Source organism: Callithrix jacchus, chromosome 17 (assembly GCF_049354715.1).
Source record: "Callithrix jacchus isolate 240 chromosome 17, calJac240_pri, whole genome shotgun sequence".
NCBI lineage: Eukaryota > Metazoa > Chordata > Mammalia > Primates > Cebidae > Callithrix > Callithrix jacchus.
In genome coordinates, this window is record NC_133518.1 from 79,442,878 (window position 1) to 79,457,295 (window position 14,418).

The 14,418-nt window shown below is 37.8% G+C and overlaps 1 protein-coding gene across 23 annotated transcripts in view; it reads right to left on the bottom strand.

Moving 5' to 3' along the window:
- The window catches only part of ULK4 (unc-51 like kinase 4), a 677,547-nt gene that overhangs the window by 399,280 nt on the left and 263,849 nt on the right, over positions 1 to 14,418 (bottom strand). For 22 of the 23 annotated variants that reach the window (XR_013528778.1, XR_013528777.1, XR_008477287.2 and 19 more), the window contains one exon: positions 5,563 to 5,655. Coding sequence is in view for 15 of the 23 variants with exons in the window: in XM_078354734.1 (XP_078210860.1) it covers positions 5,563 to 5,655 (93 nt within the window). In the remaining 8 variants the exon portion in view is untranslated. Of the gene's footprint in view, positions 1 to 1,840; positions 1,944 to 5,562; positions 5,656 to 14,418 lie in introns of all 23 variants that reach the window. The other variant, XM_054246832.2, reaches the window with a different exon arrangement.

Sequence of the window (14,418 nt, forward strand, 5' to 3'; positions counted from 1 at the left end):
ACAGCTGGGAAGCGTCTAATTACTGATGCCAGTTCTAGCCCTAGAGATTGTGACTGACTTGGCCTAGGGTACGACCTGGACTTCAAATGTTTTCAAAGTTCCCCAGGTGATACTAACGCACAGACAAGTCTGAAAACTGCTTGCTTAAATACCTTTTGATAAGCAATTCCACTTCTCATTTACGCTACACATATATTCACACATATGATCAATGACCCATTTCATTAAATGTGGCTTTGTTTATAATACCAAAAGATTAGGAAAGAACAAATATTCATCAAAAGGAGACTTGTTAAATCCATATGTAATATTCATAAAATGCAACACTATGTATCTGTTTAAAAGAGTGGCACAGAGAGCATATGAATTACATTTCAAAATAATTTTTAAAAGAGGTGCAGAAATGGTATAGACAGCATGCTACTGTCTATGTGAAAAACAGTACACACACACACAAACACACATACACTCACACACACAAGCACACTCACAAACACAAACACATACAAACACACACACAAACACACTCACAAACACATACACACACACGCACACTCACAAACACACATACACTCACACACTCAAGCACACATACACTCACACACTCAAGCACACTCACAAACACACATACACTCACACACTCAAGCACACTCACAAACACACATACACTCACACACTCAAGCACACTCACAAACACACATACACTCACACACTCAAGCACACTCACAAACACACATACACACACACTCAAGCACACTCACAAACACACAAACACACACACACAAACACACACACATACACTCACACTCAAGCACACTCAAACACACATACAAACACACACATACAAACACACACACAAACACACTCACACATACACTCACACACTCAAGCACACTCACAAACACACATACAAACACACACAAACACACACACAAGCACACTCACACACATACAAACACACACACATACAAACACACACACAAACACACTCACAAACACATACACTCACACACACAAGCACACTCACAAACACACACACAAACACACACACAAACTGGCAACAGTGGCTCTCTCTGGAGGAAGAACTGCTTTTCTCTGTGTACCCTTTCACATACTGAAGTTCCAAACATGTTATGCATTAACTCTGAAAAATAAATGTTTAAAACTAAAATGAAATATAAAATCAATGTGGTCATACTCCCCAAGCAGAATTTTTATGAGGTGACATTCAAAGGGGCACAAGCGAACTTTCTGGAATGACAGAAACCCTCTATATCTTGATTGTGATAGTGGATTACATAACTGTATACCTCAAATGAGTGATTTTACTCCATGTAAATTATATCTCAATAATCCTGTGTTTATTTTTTTTAAAAAAGCTTACATGACACCCAAGGCCCCTCGAACAATGCTGACAGAAATGTAAACTGGTACAACCAACCTGGAAAACTCCTGTACCTTTGTGGCACAGTGTACCTGTCGGATCTGGGTGCGCACACGCCCTCGGACCCTGCGTGAGTACCCAAAGGACACGCGCACAGGGATTCACCACAGAGCATGCAGAGGAATATTTGTGGCTGCACCATTCATGACAGCAGAAACATGCAACAACCCAGCCTTGGTTAAAAGTAAAATGGATTGGGTGACCGTGTGTATTTGTGCAATGGAAAGCCAAGGGATGATTTGGTTTGAAAGGCAGTGTTGCCAAGACCAAGGAAATGTTGGCAAAGGCCATAAGCAGAAAAAGATACACACACATCCTTGACCATGAAGGGGCAGTCATTCTCACTCATGGTAAGAGAAATGCGTGTTAAAATTACTCTGAAATAACTAATTTCACCTGTCACAATGGTATTGTTGCAAAATTTAACCAATTTTGATGGCAAGACATGTAGAGGAGTAAGCATCCCCAGATATCTCCTTTGGAAGTGTAAAACCGTACCCTGCAGGGAAGGCAATTTGGCCATATTAATAAAAAGTTCAATGCATTTCTCCTTTCATACAGCAATACATTTGTAGGAACTGTCCTATAAGATAATGTGTACAAAATTACACATTTTAAGAATATTCATTATTTGCAATTACAGATTAGAAACAAGTCTATTAGACACTAGATAAATTATAATATATGCATGCAATGGAAGATCTCACCAATGTAAAACACAGTGTAGAAGCTCTCTATGTATTGATAAGGAAGCAAATCTAGAAAACAGTTAAGTGAAAAAAGAAAAAAAAAACGAAAGGAAAAAAACATACACAACATGTTAGTTGCATACAAAAGGGAAAAAGGAAGACAGCTGCAGTGATTCATACCTGTAATCCCAGCACTTTGCGAGGCTGAGGCAGGCAGATCACCTGAGGTCAGGAGTTTGAGACCAGCCTGACCAACATGGAGAAACCCCGTCTCTACTAAAAAATACAAAAACAAATTAGCCAGGTGTGCTGGTGCATGCCTGTAACCCCAGCGACTAGGGAGGCTGACGCAGGAGAATCATTTGAACCTGGGAGGCAGAGGTGGTGGTGAGCCAAGATCGCACCATTGCACTCCAGTCTGAGCCACAAGATCGAAACTCTGTCTCAAAAAAAAAAAAAAAAAAAAGGGAGGGGGGAGAAATGAAAAAATACGTGTTCATATTAGCTTGCATTTGGATACATAATAAAAATACTGAGCCATAGGGAATAACAAAAAAGCGGAGGAAAGAACAGGATAAACGGGAAGAAATAAGAATTCTCAGTATCTAGCTTTTTAAAAATATTGTTCTTTGTTCCCCCACTAAAAATTCACTACTCATTCCAAAATTGTGCACTTAAAATCCATCCTTGAACAGTTAGGGAAATAAACAAACTCAGAAGTCTGATTACTTTTTCCTCCTTTAGCCCTTCCTTAAGGTGTATAAATGGACTTTGCAAGTTGCACACATGCTGCTAGGACCCCCCTTTGAAGTGTGGGGGACAATAACTGGTCTTTAACACATTGCCCTTGTCCTCCTTAACCTTGGGAGCCTCAGCCACAACTGACATGAAGCAAGACTTACTTTAATGCTGTTTCTCAGGAAAAGACACACAGAACCCAGAAAGAGATCACAAATAAGACAAAGTTGCATCTAACGGGGAGAGGGGGGTAAATAAGTAATTTCAGTTAACAAAATGATTTAGATATCTTTGCACATCAGTATTCAAACTGTATCTTCTCCTTGAAACGGTTACATAGTGTTCTGCATTATAGCTATATCAGAATTTATGTTTTACTTATATAAAATTGTATAAATTTATAAAATTTTCTCATTTTTAAAATTATTTGCCTTAGTAGAATTTTATTTGTGTATATGTGATTTTTCTCTAGAACAAATCCTTCGAAGTAGAATTGAAGGTTGAAGGCTGTGTACCTTTCACACTTTAATTAAATACAGTGAATAAACGTTAAAAGAGATACACTGTTATTAGTTAGTTACTTGAATGCAAATAAAATGAGATCCCATTTTCATTCATTTGTTTGGCAAAGATGTTGACAAGAGTATGAATAAATATGATATGAAAAGATCTCCAAATCATTTTCATAAGTAAAAAAGCAAATTTCAGGAAAATACACACAGAATGATACTATCTAGGTTTTTTGAAATCAACCACCACAAATTAAATCTATTTATTTCAGTATTTATGTGTGTGTGTGTGTGTATGTGTGTGCATGCACACAGGTATATACACATAAATATATGTATATTCATATATATACACACACATATATACATACAGATAGGGAGGCAGGCAGGCAGGCAGAGAGACAGACAGAGAGAGAGATAAATACATAGATAGACGATAGACAGACAGACAGAATTTGAGCAGCCAGAAAACAATTCAGGAGGACATACACCAAAGTAACAACAACTATGAACACTACTGTGAAGCCGAGGATGTCGGGGATAGAGAAGCCACAGAGATCTCTTGATTTTATGGTTAGAATTTAAAGCAAAAGCATATATTCAAATATAGTTCAATTAAAACAAAAAAAATACAAAAACTACTCCACTAAATTCTGCTTGTCAAGTTTTTTTTTTAAACTAGAGTAAATGGACTTCTAAACCTGCTTTCTAATCACTTTTAAGGTGAAGAGGTTGTACAGAGGCTAAAGAACTGCTCCTACTTCTCCAGGGTTTTCTATTCAATGTGAGGAAATCCAGCTGAATAGAGATGGCGAGAAGGAAAAGGAGTCTTGAGAACATGACGCGTGAATGAGCCCAAGTTAACACTTAAAAACGTGGCTGCAATATGCTCCGTCTAATGGAAGGATAAAACGAGGACGCAGTGTTAGCACTTGATGTCAAAAGTACAGGAAAGAAACAACTATCAGAATTTTTATGCAACTTCTAGAACAGATTCAGTCTTTAGAATTAAATTTCTTTTTTAGGAATGGAGAGTGATGCCTTCTGAGTGATGAATTTGGAAGGCTCATTGCTCAGGCTCTCTGAAAGACTATAGAAACAGTGAAGGAAACACTTTGCTTCCAATCGGCAAAGATAAAAAGGGTATTATTGCAGTGCTCCCCGGAATCTTTTGCAACATGGCTCAGAGAACAGAGGGCAGTATTTGCATGGCATACTTTAGAAATGGATGAGGGAAAGAGGCTCTGGAACCACCACAGCCCAGCGCTGCAATAACCCAAAGACAAGAGCAGCTTGGCACTTGTGACTCGGTCAGGGCATATCTGTGTCCTGACACAGCCACTGGGATGAGTGTTTGAGATATGTACTCATATCCCAAACATAGCCTTTCTTCTTTCCTGGTGACAGCAGTCAGAGTGGCTCACAAGAATGCAGCACTTTCTGTGACCGGACCACAGACCAGAGGAAATGGAGACAGCTGTGGCTATGTGAGTTAGTGCTTTTTTAAAGACCAACCGGTAGCTCTGGTGATGCCCTGCACCTACAGACGGTATTCAAATCCCAGAAGGTCCTCAGACAACACCTGGACACAAAGTCCTCAGACAACACCTGGACAAAAAGTAATTTCCTTGTTTGAAAGCAAAAAGAACCTCTACCTTTCTTCCGCTTCTGTGGGCCCGGGTGTTCTCTAAGACAAGCTATTCTTTACAAGACTAAAAACAGCCTCAGCAACTAGTTCTAAAGAGATGTGGCATCATCATATTCAGTACCTTCAATAAAGGTAAAGCTCTCTACCACTTAAAGAGAAGCACAGCAACTAAATAAAATGGCAACAAATAACAGTCAGTAAACACTACTGACATTTAATAAACTGTTCAGTACAAAATGAGGCACCAATGGACATTTTTAAAGTACATATGTTGTCTTATTTCTTAAAGAGATTATCATTTTAAAGCAGCATGCATTCCACAGTATGACAACTCTAATAAAACTTTAAAATATGAGAAGAGTCAAAACAGCATAAATGACAGATATTACAATTCATGAAACATAAAAAAATGAGATTCTGAAAACTCAAACATTGGTCTTTTGGAATCTCAGCATCTTCAATAACATTTTCAGAATACATAAAATTAATTTTATAGGTGAGACACAAGAAAAAAGAAATGTGAACTTCCAGTACCTGGTAAAAGCTGGGCTGTGTTCTGTCATTGCAACAAGCAGTTTCAGAGCATATGCTGGTACTGGGTCAGGTTCCATGAGAATGTGCTCATACCTGAAACGGTAAAGACATTTTAAAAACACTCAGCAGGAAAAATTATGTCCAACCTGGAATTCTATATCCAGCCAAACTATCAACTTAGCTTGAGACAGAAAGATATTTTACACACTAACAAAGATTTAAGTAATTTACCTCTCGTGTGCCCCTTCTCAGAAAGTTACTGGCAAATGTGCTCTACGGAAATAATAGAATAAACCAAAAATAGAAAGATAGAAGCAAAAACAACTCAGCAGTTTTCTTCACTTAAATGCTACTCTGAAAATAGAAATAATATAGTATACCATAAGGTACAAACATCTGAAAAATATACAGAAACTGAAATAAGCTTATGAGTTAACAGACCTATACAGGTTACTTAACCTCTTAAAGTTTGAAACAACTGCACTTTCCAGTCCTGATCATGATCATCACTAACCTCATAAAACATTGTCCTTGGGAAGATTCAATGAGATAATCCATGTAAAACAATTAGTATTCAGCTGGGCATATAACAAGAGATCAATGAACATTAGGCGTTTGTGTTAAAGGTCTACAAGAACACCCTCACATTCAGAGACTCGCTAGATAATTCACAGGACTCAGCAAGGCCACAATGTAGCACAGCAGTGTAGAAAGGCCGCCTTCTGAATCACATGGGAAAGGATGGGCACAGAGGACTGCAGGATGCCAGGTGCCAGTTTCCTTATATCCTCTGTCTTCCATGAGGGGTCACACTCTTACCCCAGCATAAAAATACAGCACATGTGTGGGATGTTTCTGCCCAAGGAAGTCTACTGGGTACTCAATGGCCAAAGTTTTTATAAGGGGCGGGTCATGTAGGCAGCCTTGATCTAAAATGTATCAAAATTCCAGATTCCCAGAAGGAAAGCAGCTGTTTTCAGGATAAACCATTCTGTTTGCTCAAACAGTCGAGGCGCAGTGAACTACCCTTACCAGCTAAGTGTTAACTGGGTGCGCTCCAACAGCCAAGTTCCTAGATGTCTAGCCAATTACGATTTTGCTTACAAAATTTTTGTGGTTTTTTTTTTTTTTTGGATTGGAGGTTTCAGTGGGACGGGAGAATCACAAGGAATCAGGTGTTCAGAGGAATGTATTGAGTAGAGGTGAGGAACTAGGATGTTGAAAAGTAAAAAAAGGAGAGAAGGAGAGGAAGAAAGAGGAAGAAAAAGAGGGAGAGAGAACAGGAATATTGCTTCATTCTAAAAATGGGTATTAATAATGGCCAATCAATATTTTGTGTATTTGCAATGGAGAACTCTATAAATATTTATTGAGTTTACTTGTTGCAGATCTGAGTTGAAGTCCTGGATATCCTTATTAATTTTCTGTCTCGTTGAGTCTAAATCTCGTTATGGGTCTTATGTATCTGGGTATTAAGATCTCTTACCGTAAATTTTTTGTAAACAAAAAATTTTTCTGGATAGCAGTATCAGGCCTGCTATGTTAACTCTTTTCTGCACAGCAATTATTATTATTAATACTTGAAAACCTAAATTTATTACCAAAGAGAATAAAACTCAAAATGTCTTCATCAAAATTTCCACAACAAAATTCTCCCATGCTTGTTTTCCAATGTGATTTGCTAGGCAGAGGCTAGTCTATGTGCTATGTCTTACCTATTGAGGTTCACAGTCCAGTATACAGCGCTGTATAAACAAGCATCAAACGAGCAAACCAACAAACTAACCAATGTTATGATTTAATTCTCTGGAATAGTCAACTACTAAAAAGAGAGAAAAATACCTCTAAAATTCCTAACTGGATATTTAAAAATCTGTGATATAAAACAGACGCTTTTCATCTAGAGAATAGGGTCCCAGGCTGACTCAGAGCTTATTTACTCTCATTTTGGAAATAATTGTACAACAAGCCTAATTATATAGCCTGTATGCAAATGTATATATTTGTTACTCAGGAGGCTCAGGCAGAGGACTGCTTGAGTCCAGCCTTCTAAGGCTGCAGTGAGCTATGATGGCGCCCCTCCATTTCAGCCTAGGTGAGAGAGCAAGACCCTGTCTCTTAAAAGAAAAAAAAAAAGACAAAAAAAAACCTGTGAAACATTACTGACTGAAATCAAAGTGTCCTGAGACTGTTTGAGGTTATCTAACCTTGAAACAGGAGGGAAGAATAAAGCTTGTACTACTAGCTTGTGCATAAGAATTTTCCCAAAGAACATTGTTCTGTTTTCCTCCTGTTGGAAAAAATGAAGGGCAAAATTCATAATGGGCATGTTTGGAATACACATATTGAATATATTTTAGTTTAACCAAATGACAGTTTTGTAATTGTGAGCAAGATCTAGCCAAAGGTAGGCTGTGATTTATTTTGTCTTTGAAAGCACAGCTAAGCTGATAGTAATTGAGTCCTGCACTCCTTTGAATGCAGCTTAGCAGAAAAAAGTACACAGTGATGAGCCCTGACTCTTGAAATGGCCTCAGAGAAGGCTGACCAGTGAAGAGCTGGCCCATTTTGATGGACAGGGGCTGGAGAGGAGCACTCCACGAGCCCCGAGGCTGGCCACAGATTAAGATCACTGTTGACATCACAGTGCCCAGTGCAGACAGCATTCCTGAACCTCACACTTCTACCTCTAGGATCTAATCTAAACAAGATGTCTTTGCTAGAAGCCAAAGCAGCAGAGGTCCAGGCAGGAAAGGCCATTCACACTAAATTCACATCCATCCCGAAGAAGAGAAAATCCCTTTTAAAAAAATCACATTTTCGGGACCTAAGTCAACAAGCTGAAGGTGAGAGAGTCCTCAACTCTCCATTCCTCATTACCAGTTCTATAATTAATAAATCCCTGTCTTGTCAAGTGCCTGTTATAAACAAGACCCAATTAGGTCAGCTGGGAGAAAACGGAAACTGGCTAAGTCACTCTGGATTACCACGAGAAGATATTCTGAGGGACGTGAACAAACCATTGGTCAAGTAAAGGAAAGTGTCTCCTTCTTGAATAAATGAAGAAGTCCATTCTGCAGGGATTCAGCCAGAGACTCAAATTTACATCTCAATGAGTGTGCTGAGAATGTGGGGGGGGGGGTCCCAGAATATTCCACACACTTGAGGGTGAAATAGAATGAGGAAGATTCTGCTAAATAAAAAGCTAGAAAACAGTATCAAACCACAGTAATTATTACATACAGGGTGGACTAAAGAATACACACACAGTCACGTGCCACGGAACAACATTTTTGGCCGATGACAGATGGCATATACAACAGTAGTCATATAAAAATGTTTTCTATACCTTTTCTATGTCTGGATACATAAATTCTTACCGTTGTGTTACAGTTGCCTGCAGTATTCAGCGCAGTAACATGCTGCGTAGGTTTGCAGCCTGCGAGCAACAGGCTATACCACATAGCCTCGGTGTGTGGTGGGCTCTGCCACCTACGTTTGTGTATGGTAACCTCCATGATGTCTGCACAATAATAAAACCGCCTAAGGGTGCATTTCTCAGAACATATTCCTAAGTGACGCGTGACTGTGTCAAAAGGAAAGAAAGGTAACACCTAAGACTGAACAGGAAGAAGTAAATTTAGAAAGGGAGTTACACTGGTCAGACCGTATCTCAAGGAAATGTATATATAATAAATTAAAATTTTAAGTTAAAAATTTTGACTTCATTAGAATACTGAAAATGAGTAAATATTCACATATCATTGGGTAAAAAGGCCTCTTCAGCATAACAAATGTAAAATGAATGAGAAAAATATTTATAACTTTAAAGTTTTTAAAAGTTAAATATTTCTGAATGGCAAAACCACCATAAACAAATCAAATGAGGAAAAGATTATTTGCAGAATGTGGGTGAAACAAAAAAGTTAATGTTCCTACTATATAAAGAGCTACTGCAAATCAATAAACCTACCACAGAAAAACAGACAAAATTCACCAAAGAAGAAAATAAATGGCCAAGAAGCATGGGGAAGACATGATCTACTTCATCACCATCTGGAGGGACACAAAGCAGAGTCAACGCAGGTACAATAAAATGGGCAGTTTCATAAAAGGAAGCTGGTAATATAAGGGCGCATCCTGTTTGGAAAAAAAAACAGCAGAATGTATTAAATACCTTTAAAATGCATATGATTTTAGGGGTTAGGGAGAGAGCACTGCTCCCTTTGTTGCCCAGGTTGCAGTGCGGTGGCAAGATCCTGGCTCACTGCAGCCTCGATTTTCCGAGCTCAAAGGATCCTCTCACCTCAGCCCAGCTCCCTTCCCACTCCCACCCCAAAGTAGCTGACACCACAGACACATGTGACCACACCCATCTAATTGTTTTATTTCTTGTAGAGACAAGGTCTCACTATGTTGCCCAGGCTGGTCTCGAACTCCTAGACTATAGTGGCCCTCCCACGTTGGTCTCTCAAATGCTGGGACTACAGCAGTGAGCCATGGCACCTGGCCAAAATGTATATAAACTTTTACACAGAAATTTTACTCCTAGAGATTCTATAAAAAGAAACAAGAATGTGTCCAAGGATGTAGCCATAAAAAATGGTATTTGAAGCATTATATATAATGTAAAATATGGAGAACTCCTAAATGTTTAGTGATTGGGAATTGTTTAAATGATTTTTAGTACACTTATAAATGTAGGTATACATAATTTCATTATGAGACAGCCAATTATATAGTATTACATAAATATAGATATAGTGACAGACACAGATAGTAATAATACAATGTCCATGAATAGGGGGGACAGACAGGTTCCAAACAGAGAATTTCGGAAAGTACTGGGCAAATCTGACCAGGAATATGAAGGAACCATAGAATGGAGCAGGAATATATTAACTTAAAATGGTAGACAAGAAGCAAAACACTGAGAGTCTTGAATATTTGGGTAAATACTGTTAATGTGTTCTACAATCTTTAGGTTAAAATGTTTCTAAGCAAGGGAAGGATTTGAGGAAGAAAGAATTTGAGGAAGATTTAAAATGCAAATCTAAAAGAATGAGACATGGATCTGAGGCTTGAAGAGTTTACAGAGATGTGTGTGGAAAGAGATATTCTGGGTTTAGGTATAGAGCTGGTTGCCAAACAGCAAGGACCCTGAGGTAAAATCTAACTAATGAGAAGGTCCAGGACATTCCTCTAGACTGCTACAAGAAAGGGGTAGATGGCTGATGCTTTTTGGCATTTTCTGTACAGTCTCTTTGAAAATGTGAACTAGGTGACATCGTTAGTCAACTCCAAAACTATGGGGATTCAGTCAGGGTGCTGGCAAAAATATTAAGGGAAAAATATGAAAGAAAGTTAGAGAATGTAGACTCAAACCCTTTTGGAAAACCTAAGGGTTTTTTCTATAGTTCATGGCTGAAGTCAGCCTTCTCCCCATAGTTAAATAAATTAGAGTAGAAACAAAGGAATGTGGGGAGTTTATCTAACTAACTTGTTTACTCATGTGGTCTTAAAACTAACCTTTGAGCCAGATGGCCCTCTCCGGGTGAGGTGGACCAGGGAAATTACCCTCTGATGGTGTTTGCTTTGGGCTCAGAACCTGGCCTTTAATCTTTCTCTAGAAGCGTGCTGACTTAGAGCCTCTGTTGTTAAATCTTTACTGAATAAATGCGAAGAGGGCCAACTAGTCAGGGTTGTGTAGCTGCAATCTCTGTGAGTGGCTCATGAACACTTGTTCACTGGAAATTTGTGTCTGAGTGCATTTATCACCTGTCACACAGCTGAGGTCTGTGGGACAGACCCTGGCACAAAACTTTATAAAATGAAATTAAGTACAAGTCAAACAATAGTTAACTTCAGGACTTTCCAGTCTTGTGATTTTTATGTGATTTGAGCTCTGTGATTCTCTGGTGTTCTGCATGGATACACAGACAAAAGTACATCAATAGTTAAATAGATACATAAAGAAATAGTGAAATGGACAGTCTGGTGGGAAAACCTATATATATTCATATAGGTATGTATATACACACACATACTTTTTTAAGTAAAAGAAAGGTAGGTACTTCAAATAAGTGTTAAATATAATTGCACACAGTAAACCCTACTCTCTTCTGGGTTGTCTCTTCAATTAGATCAACAGCAAATTTTCATTATGAAAGCCTAAAACAGATAAAAGAAATGACTTCAATAAAGCAACACCCAAGATTTACAAAACATATCCAAAGAAATGAAGTGGTATAATTATCCTGATTGAGAAGGAGCAAATAACATTTAACTTTATGTTCTATTACCTACCACAACTCTCAAACTATCCCAATTTACATTTCAGTAGTTTGTATCCACAAGAAGGAGATCACTGTACCTAAATGTGCCAATTTCAGCACAGACTCAAAACATTATACAATAAGTAAAGAAGGTAGAATATTATGATGCTTTTGATGCAAAAATATCTGAAGTTAAATTTTATCTACAAAAGATTTATCAAAGGTGAAAACATCCTGTGCTCATAGATCGAAGAATTAATATCATTAAAATGACCATACTGTCCAAAGCAATCTACAGATACAATAAAATCTCTATGAAAATACCAAGGACATGTTTTACAGAAATAGAAAAAGAATCAAAACATTCATATGGAATGACAACAACAGAAAAGGCCGGAAGAGTCAAAGAAATCCTGAGCAAAGAGAACAAATCTAGAAGCATCACACTACCTAACTTCAAAATATGTTACAAGGCTATAGTAACCAAAACATCATGGTATTAGTATAAAAAGACACACAGACCAATGGAAGAGAATAGAGAACTAAGAAATAAATCAACACATTTGTAGCCAATTAAGCTTCAACAAAGCCATGTATACTTGGAAAAGGACACTCTCTTCAACAAATGGTGCTGAAAAAAACTGGATAACCAAATGCAGAAGAATAAAACTGGATCTCTCTCTCATCATATATATCATAATAGATTAAAGATGTAAGACCTGAAACTATAATATTGCTAAAAGAAAACACAGGGAAAACTCTTCAGGACATTGGTCTTGGCAGAGAATTTATAGCTAAGACATTAAAAGCACAGACCACATAAACAAAAATAGACAAATGGGATTATATTAAACTTAAAAGCTTCTGTGCAGCAAAATAAAGTCAACAGAGTAAAGAGACAATCTGTTTAATGGGAGAAAATATTTGCAAACTACACAACCAAGAGGGGAACTAATATCCAGACTATATAAGGAACTCAACTTAGCAGTGAAAAACGATAATAACAATAATCCCATTTAAAAGTGGGCAACAGTCATAAACATTTCTTAAAAGAAGGCATACAAATGGCCAAAAGGCACATGAAGAAAAGCTCAATATCAAATCATCAGGGAAATGCAAGTCAAAACCACAATGAGATATCATCTTACGACAATTAAAATGGCTGTTATTAAAAAGACTAAACAGAAGAGATGTTGGCAAAGACTAAGAAAGAGGAATTCTTCTGTATTTTTGTTAAGATGTAATACGGCCATTATGAAAAACAGTATGGAGAATTCTTAAAAAACTCAAAACAGAACTACCACATGATCCAGCAATCCCACTACTAGGTATTTATCCAAAGGAAAATAAATAAACATATCAAAGAAACACATGCACTCCCATGTTCCTTGCAGCACTATTCACAACAGCAAAGATCAGGAATCAACCTAGCGTCCCTCAACAAATATGGTATACACACACAATGGAACACTATTCAACCATAAAAAAGAAAGAAATCATGTATTTTGCAGCAACATGGATGGAAATAAATGTCATTATATTAAGTAAGTAAAATAAGCCAGGCAGTAACAGACAAATACCACTTGCTCTTATATGTGGGAGCCAAGAAAGTTTATCTAATAGAATTAGAGGGTGAAATGATACATTCCAGGGACTAGGGAGGATGTCTAGGTAGAGTGGAAAATGAAGAGAAGTTGGTTAATGAGTACAAACATGCAGTTAATTAGAAGGAATAAATTCTACTCTTTGATAGAGAAGTACAGTGACTGTAGTTAAAAGTGTATTGTACTTTTTAAAAAGCTGAAAGAGAGGACTTAAAATGTACCCACACATAGAAATGCTAAATACCTGGGTGGTAAGATACCCCAAATACTCTGACTTAATCATTGCACACTCCATGCATGTAACAAAACTTCATATGCACCCAAAGTATATATAAATATAATGTCTCCAAAATTTTTATTTTTTGAGACAGGATCTCATTCTGTCACCAAGGCTGAAGTACAGGGGCATGATAATTGTTCACTGCAGCCTTGAATTTCCTGGGCTTAAGTGATCCTCCTATCTCAGCCTCCCATGTAACTGGACTATAGGCACAGAACACCACGTCCAGCTAATCTTTTCTAATTTTTTGGAGAGATAGAGCATCACTATGTTTCCCAAGCTAGTTTCAAACCCCTGGCCTCAATCAATCTGCCTGCCCTGGCCTATCAAAGTGCTGGGATTACACATATGAGCCACCATACCCAGCAATAACTTTTTTTTATATAGTACAGGAGTATAAAAACGCCATTTCTTTTACTATTACTATACATTAAGTTTTGGGCTATATGTACAGAATGTGCAGGTTTGTTACACAGATAAAAATGTGGCACAGTGGTCTGTTGCACCCATCAACCTATCAACATTAGGCATTTCTCCTAATGCTATCCCTCTCCTAGCTCCCCCACCCTCCAACAGGTCTCAGTGTGTGATGTTCCCCTCCTTGTGTCCATGTGTTCTCATTGTTCAACTCCAATTTATGAGTGAGAACATGCAGTGTTTGGTCATCTGTTCCTGTGTAGTTTCCTGAGAATGATGG